This window comes from Telmatherina bonti, assembly GCF_933228915.1.
Source record: "Telmatherina bonti genome assembly, chromosome: 8".
Taxonomy (NCBI): Eukaryota; Metazoa; Chordata; class Actinopteri; order Atheriniformes; family Telmatherinidae; genus Telmatherina; species Telmatherina bonti.
This window is the reverse complement of record NC_136626.1, coordinates 14898119-14911049: the sequence shown is the minus strand read 5'-3', so window position 1 is coordinate 14911049 and position 12931 is coordinate 14898119. Positions and strand designations below refer to the sequence as shown.

At 38.4% G+C, this 12931-nt stretch overlaps 1 protein-coding gene across 1 annotated transcript; it reads left to right on the top strand.

Annotated features, from left to right (window-relative positions):
- The first annotated feature begins 6504 nt into the window (after nt 1–6504).
- foxd3 (forkhead box D3) lies at nt 6505–8430 on the top strand. Its single transcript, XM_079245177.1, has one exon. The coding sequence runs from the start codon at nt 6896–6898 to the stop codon at nt 8081–8083; it is 1188 nt and encodes a 395-aa protein (XP_079101303.1). The 5' UTR covers nt 6505–6895; the 3' UTR covers nt 8084–8430.
- Nucleotides 8431–12931: the final 4501 nt, after the last annotated feature.

Sequence of the window (12931 nt, the reverse complement as noted above, 5' to 3'; positions counted from 1 at the left end):
TGTCTGGTGTAGTAAATGACTGTTAAGTAGTACTACTGTCATCATTCAACTCTGCTCTAGTTTGTAACATTACAGCCATTAACATTACATTTTTCAATGCTGCAGGTACCCTTATGGTCGAAATGGTACAAATTTGTACTTTATGTCACTTTGAACCCTTTTTCGTACTCTGAAGGTGTGCTTCTGGTCTCTTAAAGACCAGTATTGTACTTTTGAGAGAACATTTCTTTAAAATGTACCTATAGGTACAGAAATGTCCTTATCTTGTACCTCTATTTTTGAGAGTGTATTGATAAGCAAGAGAGCTTAGAAAAGATGATTATCTCATTAGAACCATCTCAGCTACACTTTTTTGCCCAACTTGACACATTTTAAACATCACTGCTGAACCTCCAGTTTGTAATGGAGCACGTCAGGGGGTAAGACATAACATCAAATTCACCCTGATAGAACACACTGTTAAATTGTGGATGAGGAAGCAATGATTTAGTAACACTAATACTCAGAAATGTTCAAACAAATTCATATTTGGTAAATTAAATAAACCCAAAGTGGCATCATGGATGTTGATGAAAAGGTCACCAAAAAAAAAAAAAAAAAAAAAAAGCACTTAAAACTCCAGCTTGACTGAAAATAAGAAGATAAAAGCAAATTCATATATTTTCTCTGGGTAAATACCACAAATGTAATATTAAAAAATAACATTGGTTAAAAAAAAAAAAATCAGCCGCTGGCAAAAACTTGTTGGTCTCATAAACATCCCCTGTACGGTTGAACTGGTGCAGTCTGGTGTGTAACTGGTCATCTTTTTTAATAAAATGATTGAATGTATCTGAAATAACATGGATGACATCTGTGTGTAAAAGATTCATTTCATTATCTTGGCACTGAAATAGAATCATATAGTCATGTGCAGTAAATTGTAGCACCTGATTTGAATTATTGAGTCTATTCAGTCTAGTTAACCTCATAATAATTGACAACTTAAAGGTGTGGTCCTTAATTTCAAGAGACAGCACCATGACTTTGATTAGGATGAGTGGTGTGTACTTCCCCCCAGAATAACAGACAAGGACACATTTTACAAGGAAAATAAGAAAAAGTGTTTTAATGCATACCTTACATGATAAATATTAAGTTTGATCAAGATGTGTATGAGAAACAATATAACCAATTATATTAATTCAGAAATTAACTTGACTTTTTTTTCAAGAAATTACTTTTTTTTAATTATTTCTTATTATAACATATGTTTTAGTCAAACAATTAGTCGAAAAATTATCCTTTGCCAAGCACCAAACTTTTTTTTTTATCTCTTACTCATCCTCAAAAAAAAATAAATAAATAAAAGTGCAGTGAGAAATTTTAATCGTGCGTGTATTTCATAACGTGATGTCAACGGTGACTTCATCCACACAATGCTTTGATGAGAGATGAGAAAAAGAAAAAAAAAAAAAAAAAAAAAAAAGGCCTACTGCATGTGTTTTGACACCGTAGCCTCCTAAAGACCAAGCACAACACCAATTTGCGCCGTTTACAGCTTAAATAGTCTGTTATGCATGCGCTCGCACATCGAGGAGGTATTCCGAAGCGCAACTCTCTGCCTGACATCTGAATGACAAAACGTTTACAAACTGGGTGACATTGCGCGTATTTAACAAGTACACATTGGCATGGTAATCCGTGTGCATTTAGCTGGAGGTGTCACTTTCCCACCAACAGTAGCAGCACGCCCCCCTTCATCTCCTGGCAAACCCATGGAGGACCTCGGCCCTAAGATGGGACAGCAACCGTGGACGGACAGGGAGGTTTTAAGAGCACGATCATATGTGTGGACACCTGCAATTTTTTTCATTCAGATTTAGTTGAGTAAATATTAACAAGACAATTAAATTAAGGTGAAAGGGTTTGAGAAAGTTATCTGACCTCCTAAAATATTGTTTTTGGATCGATACAGTCTGAGAGTTTTTTAATAACCTAATCAAGCATAAATTTTTTCTGTCTTAAATGTGATTGTTATGCTCTGTCTAAAACGAAAAACAGACATTTTGTCTGGATGCCAGGCTGTCTGTTTAACTTCACCTCACATAAAATCATCAATCTTAAAAGGAACACGACATCTCTCACAGAAAAACTATTTCGTGTGTGTGTGTGTGTGTGTGTGTGCGCGCGCGCGTATGTATGCGTGTGCGTGTGTGGTGGTGGAGGTTGTGTGCGCGTGTGTGTGTGCGTGTATGTGTGTGTGTGTGCGTGTGTGTATGTGTGTGTGTGTGTGTGTGTGTGTGTGTGTTTGGGGGGCGAATTCAGTGAAGCAAACTTTACAGTCAAAACACAAAAAAATATATATTTTTTTTTTTTTTTTAAAATAGACCTTATTCCTCTGCTCTGCCCTGTCTTGGTCACATTTCTAGATTCATAAAAAGCATAAACCTAAAAATGACGTATTTGAAAAAAAAACAAAAAAAACATTGGTGATTGGCTTTAGTTGTTTCCAGCAATGCATCTTCCAATATTTGTTTACAAAACAAAAAAATAGACAGGAAGCAAAAGACGAAGTGTAAAAAAAAAAAAGAACAATGCAAGGTGCAGTATTGTTTTGTGTTGTTTTTTGTTTGTTTGTTTTTGTGCTTGTTTGTTTTTCTAAGTGAACATTAATGCATGGTGTCAGTATATAAAACGTGTTGAACGAGTTGAAGAAAAGTAAAGAAAGACATGGTGTTTAAAGGCTATTTTCACTGTGCAGTCTGACCTGTTGAAGTGGGAGCCATCAAATAGATTGGACACACAACAAACGTTAACAAACAAACAAACCAAAAAAAAAAAAAAAAAAAACACGTCAAGCAAGGCGTACACGCGTGGATCAGCACCTTGTGTGTTGGGGCCCTGCGCGCTGTGATGTGACGGAGATGTGGCTGCAGCGGCGGATCCAGCAGGGGGGGGTTAAAGATGAGCTCCATCATATTGTTTGACAGAAACTCGCAGCTTGATAGAGTGGATTCTTGGAGAGAAGCTGAAAATGGGGATTTCCAGAAAGACAAAAAAAAGAGGGGAGAAGAAACAAATGCTGCCTGCCTCTTTCTTCTCTCTTCTGGGATCTGCAGAATTCACACTGTCGGGAAAAAAATCCATTGCAGAGGAGAAATATGCTGTTTGTTTATGGTTTTGTTACATCGCTGAGTTCTGCAACTTACGATTCGTGATTTTATTCAATATGAATCTAAAGATTTTAGCTGCTTGTGTCAAATCATTTGCATAAGGATCGTAATTATGCACGTGCTGACAATGCCTTCATTTATAATGGCGGTGTTTTATCTGCTGCCCGAAATCCATTCTTACCTGATAAATCGAAAGATTTAAAAAAAAATAAAAAAAAATAAAAAAAAAAAAGGAAGGGGGGGGGGGGGGGGGGGGTGACTCGTATGTAGGAATGTGAGACAAGATAATTGAATGGTGGCATTAGAGGCACCGAAAGAAGGACTTACATTAAATCAAGTGTTTTATGTTGAAATTTAATATTTATTGAGAAAACTTTACAAATAAATTTGTGTAAAAAGAGAAATTATTTTCAAAAGGAAAATGGGGGGTTAGCTTTTCAGCATAAATAGAGCCCTAAAAATCTGACCTCCAGAAGGCCTTAAGCTGCTGATTATTGTAAAATACATCATTCTCTCTCTTGTCAAGCTTGCCAAATAACCTGGTAATGTTTGTTCAAATTACTTTAGTAACAAATACAAACTATTTTTAAAGGCCGAATGGGTTTAAAATAATTGCAGACTTTTGCTGATATTTTCATCTTCAGTGTAATTTCTCTCAAAACGAAGTGTGCATTCCTACAAGTTGTTTTATTACTAAAAATAACATAAATTCTAGTCTTAATTGATTTTTTGCTTCCGTTTATAGAAAAAGAAATATTTTCCCACATTTATTATTAAGACAAACCTGAAATATCTTTGTAGCAAACACAGACCCCGGTTCAATGCCTGCAGATGACCTGACCTCTAAGCCAGGCAGCCACTTGGTCTGCATTGGAAATAAGACTGTCTAAAAGCAAAACAAAACAAAATCTAGCCATCAGAACTCACAAGAGTGTCATTGTCATAATTATCAGTTAGTCAACCTTCCTGGTCGTTATTCACATGTATTTCCTCTCCATCACCTGCGCTGCTGCTGCTGCTGCTGCTCCGCCATCTCTTCAGTCTGTCCCCCCCTAATGGTTTCATGCAGGAGCGAGATGGCTTATTACACTAAAAGGTTTTGTCGCGCTAAGCCGTGCATGTGTGCTTAAAACGTACATTTCATTAACAAACTGCGGAGGTATAAAAGCGGATTTATGAGGCTTCAAAAGATCACAGGAAGGACGGGTTTGAAACCCCCTCTCGGTGCTGCTGCAACCAGGTTATATCAGCAGTTCCGCCGCCTTTCACACAACACTGCAACTCTGGGATTTTTAAATGGAGGCTGGGTGCACCTGTCTCACTCCAAACACGCGCGCGCGCGCGCGCGCACACACACACACACACACGTGGCGCACACACAACAGAGGTTGTTGGTTAACAGAAGTCAAATAAGATAAGAAGTTAAAACTCTCAGCTAACAGACGTTTTTAAAAAGAAAAAAAGTGCTTTTTCTTGCGAAATACATGATTGTGAAGTTGTTTTTTTTTAATGTGATTTTTAACGCAAATAAGACGTAAAGACGATTAGAGAGAAATCTTAGATGTGGACAATTTCCGTTGGGCATCTCGTGCAAGCAAGAATTTTCTAAAATAAATAAATATTTCGATTTATGCACTGAGAAAACGAAAGAGAAGGGACCTTGAACACGCACGCACGCGGCGTTTAAGCAGGATAAAAGTTGATGCGGACTCTGGTTTCATCTGCTAAGTAGTCCGTATTGACGGACCTTTGGATCACACAGGTCACCGACAGATTAAGACGAAGGCGAATCTAATCGGAAGCCACGTTTCCGTCCTTTGACCCATATGCGCATTATTAATGATAGCGTTTGATTAATCCAACTTCTAACCCGGACGGGAACAGAGAGGGGTGTTGGATAAGGAGCGCCCCTGTGCGCTGCTACCGACAATTAAAGGATCAAACGTCGGGTTTTTTCTGAACTGAACATGGTGGGAAATACATGGAAATCGGTTTCTTAATTTGCAAAATAAAATAAAAAACTCAATGCAAATTATCCAATTTGGTGAATTAACATATATTAATAATAATGTCAAATCCGAAATGAAAAAAAAAAAACGTTTGTGTGTCTTTAATTGTTTAAATTCGAAAAATGTTCTTCAACCAACTATCAAACATAAATTCCATAATATTTCTAATCGATTTTCATGTTTTTATTTATTCAAATTAACAACAAGTGGCTGAATTTGAATATAGATGTTCTCGTTAACCTCTTTAAAGACTTCCGCTGAAAATCAATCGCTTTTTAAATCGCCTGTCAGAGTGAAATACAAATACATTCAGAATCGTTTTGCTGTTTAATTTAAGCATTTTTTGCCTCCGTAAAAACTCAATCATGTCGCTCGTTTTGACCAATATCTTTAATACAAAAGACTGCTTTTTTTTCTCCCCCTCCCCAAATATTTCCCACGCGCTGAACCACCTGACGTCCGCTTCCCGAGCTCCCAGCTCTCACCGCTCACCTTCATGCACGCATTCGCCCGCTGCGTGCATTTCCTACTTTTCTTTCAAATGCAAAAATAAAAAAAAAAGAAAGGGGAAAAAAAATGCAATGATCGGGGTCGTTAGCACCTCTTTCAAACTCTTAAGGAAATTCTTTATTCTTTCCATTCATCGTCGCTTCTGCCGTTGCAGCTGCCGCTTATCAATTTATTCTTCCCACCTTCGGCTCTAATCCTGCGGAGAATAAATACATACATATTCTTGCACTGGTATACTGTATTTTCAATGAGGTGTAAAGATGAAAATATCAAGGCATGCATCCCAGCACTAAATGATATCAATCACGGTTAAAATCGTAACATGCACGAGCAATTGCACAAGTTGCAGGCAAATCCTCCTTCATGCACAATCTCCCTTTTTACAGGACAAACCAGTTAAAGAAGTATGAGACAGATTCTGTGAACTTAGCTGTCGTCGCTCTGCAGCTGCCATCAGACCTCGCGTTTGCAAAGTTAAAAGGTTTGGGTTGTTTTAACGCGGCCACATTAAAGCGCATCAGATATTTCAATCACTGCGGCCAATTACCCCCCCTCCCCCCACTCCTCACCCCCTTCTCTCCCTTTCGCCACCGTTAAACGGTCTATGGCGGAACGAAGGCAGAAATCAGCGGAAAGCAGCACTGCTGATGTCCCATTGTTGACAAATCCATGAAACAACTCCAGTTTGCATGGTTTAACAGCGAGGAGAGGAAGGTGGATGGGGAGGAGAAGCGGGGGAGAGGGAGTGTGTGTCGTCATCGAACCACGTGTCCAGCGCTGATAGTATATCTTATACTGGGGAAAAGTCATCTATCAGACGCTCCTGTTAAAAGCTCCGGCCTTTAAAAGCAGCATGTGTCATCGCGACTTGATTCTGCAAATATCACTCGTTTAGGAATTACGCGCACCCAGAAGGGACGTCGGAGCGCAAAAAGCCGGGGCTTTTTCTCCAACCAACTTTGGAGGCAAGACGCACGCACCACTCATTCATAGAGTGGGAAATATTTGTAGAAGTTGAAGTATCTCGTTGGCAGGACAAGTTGGCTGCCGATTCAGTCATATTTAGATTTTGGAAGACATCCGAGCTCTTCGCAAGGACGAGCAGACGTCCAGCGGACTAACCGTGGCGTGCGCTCTCCCCCACACAGCACACCCCGGCTTCACCACTTGTTTTGGCTGCGGGAGAGTTGTTTTTATATAAAAGTGCGAGTAAGCCGTGAGATGACCCTTTCTGGAGGCAGTGAACGAGCCAGTGACATGTCCGGCCAAACTGTACTCACAGCTGAGGACGTGGATATTGACGTGGTGGGTGAAGGAGACGACGAGGGCATGGAGAGGGTGGACAGCGACTGCGACAGCCCGGGAGGAGACATCCTACACGACCTCCGAGGAGAAACAGGCGACGATGACTTGGAGGACGAGATCGAGGTTGAGAAAGAGGAGATGAGGTCTGGTGGAGGGAGTCCGTGCTGTGAGAGCTCGGGGGAGGGAGAGCCGGGTGGGAAGGGAGAGGGTCACGACCAGAGCGCAGCGGCAGGAGGTGCGATTCAGAAGCCCAAAAGCAGTCTGGTAAAACCGCCTTATTCATACATCGCTCTCATCACCATGGCAATCCTCCAGAGCCCACAGAAAAAACTTACTCTCAGTGGGATCTGTGAGTTTATCAGCAACCGCTTCCCGTATTACCGGGAGAAGTTCCCAGCGTGGCAAAACTCCATCCGACACAACTTGTCTCTCAATGACTGCTTCGTCAAAATCCCACGGGAACCTGGCAACCCCGGAAAGGGCAACTACTGGACCCTGGACCCCGCTTCAGAGGACATGTTTGACAACGGCAGCTTCCTCAGAAGGAGGAAACGGTTTAAGAGAGTCCAGCCGGACGTACTCAGGGACCAGACTGCGCTCATGATGCAAAGTTTCGGGGCGTACAGTCTCGGGGGGCCCTATGGGAGACACTACGGGATTCACCCAGCTGCTTATTCCCATCCAGCTGCTTTGCCATACCCGTACATCCCCCCTGTGGGACCCATGCTGCCCCCGGGGGTCCCCCTACTGCCCTCAGCGGAGCTGAACAGGAAAGCTTTCAACTCTCAGCTCAGCCCGAGCCTTCAACTTCAGCTCAACAATCTCAGCACGGCGTCCATGATCAAATCAGAGCCTTCGAACAGACCGTCTTTCAGTATAGAGAATATCATCGGTGTCTCCAGTGCGTCCTCCTCTTCGCCGGGCGTCACTCAGGCTTTCCTGCGGCCTCCCGTGACTGTTCAGTCGGCCCTGCTGAGCGCACAGTCCCTCTCTCTGACCAGGACCTCAGCCGCCATCGCTCCCATCCTCAGCGTACCTTCAAATATTATTTCTGGACACGTTTTACCTTCAGCGGCGGCGGTGTCCAAATGGCCTTCACAGTGACTTCAAATCACAAGAAAATAAACTCTTATTTTTATATAGAGACGTTATCACTGGGAAGTGTGAAGAGCACAAATCAGTATAGGCAGCACTGGACTGTAAACTTGTGTAAAGACTCTTGAAATACAGAGAAAAAAAAAGGAAAACATTTCTGTACAGGTAACATTTGTAAATATTTGTAAAGATCAGAATGATTTTACCGGTTTGACTTTTACTTGTCTTGTTTTCTTTTATTCCAGTTTGAGATCTGTGATGTTAATTTACTATTTCTTTTTGTATTGGAAGCTCAACTAGATACAAATTTGGTTCAGTTTTTTTAGGAAACACAAAAAGCTCTGAAAATAGACTGTTTATACGTCAAAAATAAATATATGTAATTCTGTGTAGCTATATTGTGTTGTAAACTGAATTTATTTGTAAATAAAAAGAAAAAACATTTTTAAAAATTCTATTTTGATTGTTAATATTTTCCATACAAGTAGCCCGTTAGAACAAAACAAAGACAATATATACTTAAGTTATTTTGAGAAAAAAGATGCTAAAATGTTTTTAAATTATTCATTCTTGCTTTAAGACTGATATTTTTTTCAGTCACCAGGTGTAAAAACATTACAGCCAATTTTTTTTAAGTAATTAGAGTTAGTATTTATTTTCTGTTCACTTAAAGTATTGCAGTTACATCGATTGTTTTTTTTTTTTATTATTATTATTATTATTATTAGAAATAATATTCTTATAATGTATTTTTTACGGCATCACCGATCTGCATACATTTTCTTTACTAATTTTGTATTTGCCTACTGCAACTTTGGAAAAAGAGAGACAAACGTGGTATAGGAAATACATTTTAATTTAATAAATGAAAAATAAAACAGATGTTGTTTAATGTAAAGCTTATCCATCTTAGAAATTTAAATACAAAACTATTTCATAAACAAGCTGATTTACCTCTTATTAAAGGGCGCGAATGTTCCGAGATTTGATGCATTGATTGTTTACACTTTGAATTATTTATTTTTCCAAAATGTCCTTTTTATTTTTGGAAAATACTCTCAGTGAGATCGAATTTTCGAAGTAAAAACAAACTAATGAAAATTCTTTGATCGCATAAAATCAAACATCGAAATTGTTTTTGTTTTTTTTGCTGATAATTTCCTCTGATGATAACTGCGGTCGTATTAAGCCACATTTTCATTTCCCATCACCTCACTGCTGTATCGTTTTACAGAGTATTCTGCAGCTTGCCTACTATAAAGGTAACAGTTTCGCAGTTGTGTCTGGCTAATCACTTTTACACAAACAGCAAATGGCGAGTGTGTGTGAAAGTGTGTGAGATGGGTTTTAGACGCTATATTTATCTGATCCCCATGGGAAAGAGAAAGGACCTCTCTCTGTGCTTCAATTCACTCTCAGACACCGAAGAAGGTGCTGATGATGCAAAAGGCTACTCCGGTGTCACCGTGGCATTTTCTACTGACTGGGTTCCTTTTTATTATTGAGCCACTTTTGCTAAAGCTATTAGTCAAATTGTCCATGCAGTGTCATTAATTGTTTTTATTATTAATTAATAGCAAATACATCTTGCTTGCACATCATTGCAGATCGCTTTTATACCAGTAATAAAAAAAATAACAAGGATCCCTTTTGCTAATATATGAATTGATAATCCGTTTACATTATTAATTATTTATACAACTAAATAGTTTATACATTTGTGATTAATCAAATGTTTACCTTTTCTCACCCAGAACAAAACGTATAAGGTGATTTTGAAAGAGACGTTCAGGCACTTATTAAGGTTACTTTTAGGGGTTAACCAACTCAAAACAGTTTGAATTATAAGTGAATGTGGGAACTATATACACTGGACGGAACGTTATCTTGTAGTAATCATTCGTTGATTATTCTTTTTTCCCCTGTGATTTAAACATGCATGAAATCACAAAACCACCAAAGTCAAGCTTTTCAGTTACAGTCAGTAGCTTTTTAAATCTCTGATTTAAAGACTCTTGTGGGAGGGAAATATGAGTGCAAATTCAAGTTTAGTTTCTATAAAAGTAAAGAAAACGTGTAAAACAGACAAATGATGCCTATAGTAGAGGCACATGCTTTTTCTGCGATGCTGGACCGATGATGCTGCAGGGTGAGAAGACCACCGAAGAGATTCTAGCCGCTAGGGGGCGCTGGTTGACACCTCGGGCTCTCCGTCAGGTAATCAAAACAAATGTTTTGTAAAAACTTGACTGATGAAAAATAAATAGTCTTCAAAAGTAATTTAAAACCTTTTGATTTACTTTTTATTTATTTATAAATCTGATAGCAGCACTGAGTTTCTTTTCCTAATGCTAAAATATCCTTGTCGTGTTGTGTTTCGGCAATGTGGAAATAAAATCAGAATTGTTCATTAATAAATGTATGTGTAAATTTTATCTGCAAGCGGAAGGTGATGTGTGCAGAGTTGCATGTTTTGTCTCAACACCACCTAACAATTAAAGACCCCCTTTGCTTTCAGGATACTTTTAATGTTCCGATTGGCCTAATTAAATCAGGAAAATAGAATTTGGATTTTTTCACCCCCCCCCTTTATTCTAATTAATCAGTTGTCGCAGGGGACGGTTTTTTTTTTTTTTTCATCTTCAATGAACATGTTCTTGTTTTTTAAACCACTTACTGAGCGGACAAGGAAGGTATGCAATGAGAGAATGTTTTGCTCTCGTGCGTGCCTACAAAGATGCGCGCGACAATGATGACCGGTGCACCTGCACGTTCTGGACTCATAGGAGAACTGTTTATGTGTGAAAATCTCATAAAATAAATCCAAGCATCTGATTGGTAGAAACTCAATTTAACGATAATCGACATTTTTATTAAAATGATTACATTAATGAGCTTATTTACCTCATTCAATCACAACAATCAGCTGAACTTTAAGAGTTAGCTGTTAATTGTAAAAGGAAGGCAGTTTGCCTGTTTATATTCTAAATATTTGTTTACAACTCCTTTGTATGAATGTAATTACCTGATATGAACAGTGAAACAGCACTTTGTGTTTTGACAACACTTTATGTTTTGTTAAACATTAAAGTAAGGACATAACAGTTTTGTGTTTAATAAACACAAAACTGTTATAGTTTTGTGTTTATTAAACCTATGTAAACAGTTTTACTGTGGACATCTAGGTGCAGTGAGGCATTAGAGGGATTAGTGTGAGTCTTTCAAAAGTTATATCGAAAATACAAGCAATTACTTCACCCAAATTCTGTTTGGAAAGTTAAAAAGGACCTATTTTGTTTAAATATAGTTTTGACTGACCATGTCTGCCATCAGAATTTTGTCATTCCATAATCCATTTTTTGTTATAGAGTTTATATTTTGACTGTTCACATAAAAATAGAAATTAGATTATGGAGCCGGGTGTCTTTCAAGGCTGTGAAGTCTAACCCTTGGATCAGAAGAGCCACGCTGAATGTCACCAAGTAAGACTGGATGTAAACAGTGTTGTGCTTTGAAACAAGACACTTCTGGGGAACAATTTGGGCTTTTAACACCTCAGTTTTAAATTTTCTTTTAAATGCAGAATAATTGATTTTCCAAACAATCAACTGACAAGGCAATTAGGAAATGACAGGACTTTTTTGTCATCACAATTCATAAATTATGCAGTATAACCTGCAGACTTTGAAAGTCATCATAGAAGAAAAAAAAAAAAAAAAACAAGCAAGCAATACCCTGGTCTCCATATTAACTAGATCATGCTACACCACAAGCTGTACCCCTCTCCTGGGCAGAGAATACAGACAGTAAATGTAGGTACAGCAGTTACTGAATATTTAAAAAGGCATAGAGATGAAGCAATAAATGACAAAGTAAAGCTGGCGTGGCCAGGCATTAATAACTAATGGGTAGCAGTGAGTTATGGGCTGCTACCTTTGTAATGAAAGTGTCACTGCAAATCAGCAGTTGTCCGAGGTTATTATTATTTATGCATAATTGATGGCAGAACCACAAGGAACATGTCTCACCCAACAAATCCCAACACCTTGGGAACAAAGATGACGGTGTCAACAGAAGAAAAGGTCACAGAGGAGAAAATGGCCTTGGGCTGAGATTTACATTGCGAGAGCAAGATATACACACACACACCTGTATGAGATATACAACTAGTTAAGATTCACAACAGAATGCCACCCTTCCATTGCTAATTATATCTTGTGGATGATGTTGAAATGTGTCATTGTAAGTTGCCATAAAGTATACAGATGAGATCAAGTAAACCACTTTCATATTGGAGATACAGCTGATAATATGTGTGAAGATTTAGAATTTTATATTTGTTTAGCCCATGGCTTGTGGTTATTAAGCCTATGACATAAACAATGTTTTTTCAGGACTACTAACTGATTAAAATGTCCAGTTATTTACTCCACATGGAGGCCTACAAGTTTTAGCACTGATCAGTTTAAGTTTGTTTCATCGCTTAATATTCTTACGTGTTCTTATGTTAATTTTTAACACTTTGCAGAGTTTAAACATGTTTAATAGTTGTATTCATCAATAATTTGAGGCACGTTATACATAAGTGCCAACCCTAAAAATACCAAAAGAAGACAAATACAAAATCAGAGATTTAGGCAGGTAGAAGTAACACAGTAAATGCATAAGTAATCGGATATTATCAGTTTTCGGACCATATTGGAATATATATATACTATTTGTTATCTCTAACCTAAAAATTCAACCCCAGCTACAAAAATTATATGATTTAAATAAAAAAGTGTAATCATAATCATAATCATGAGGAACATCTTTGTTCAACATTAAGCTGAATCAGCAGGTTACATCATCCCAGTC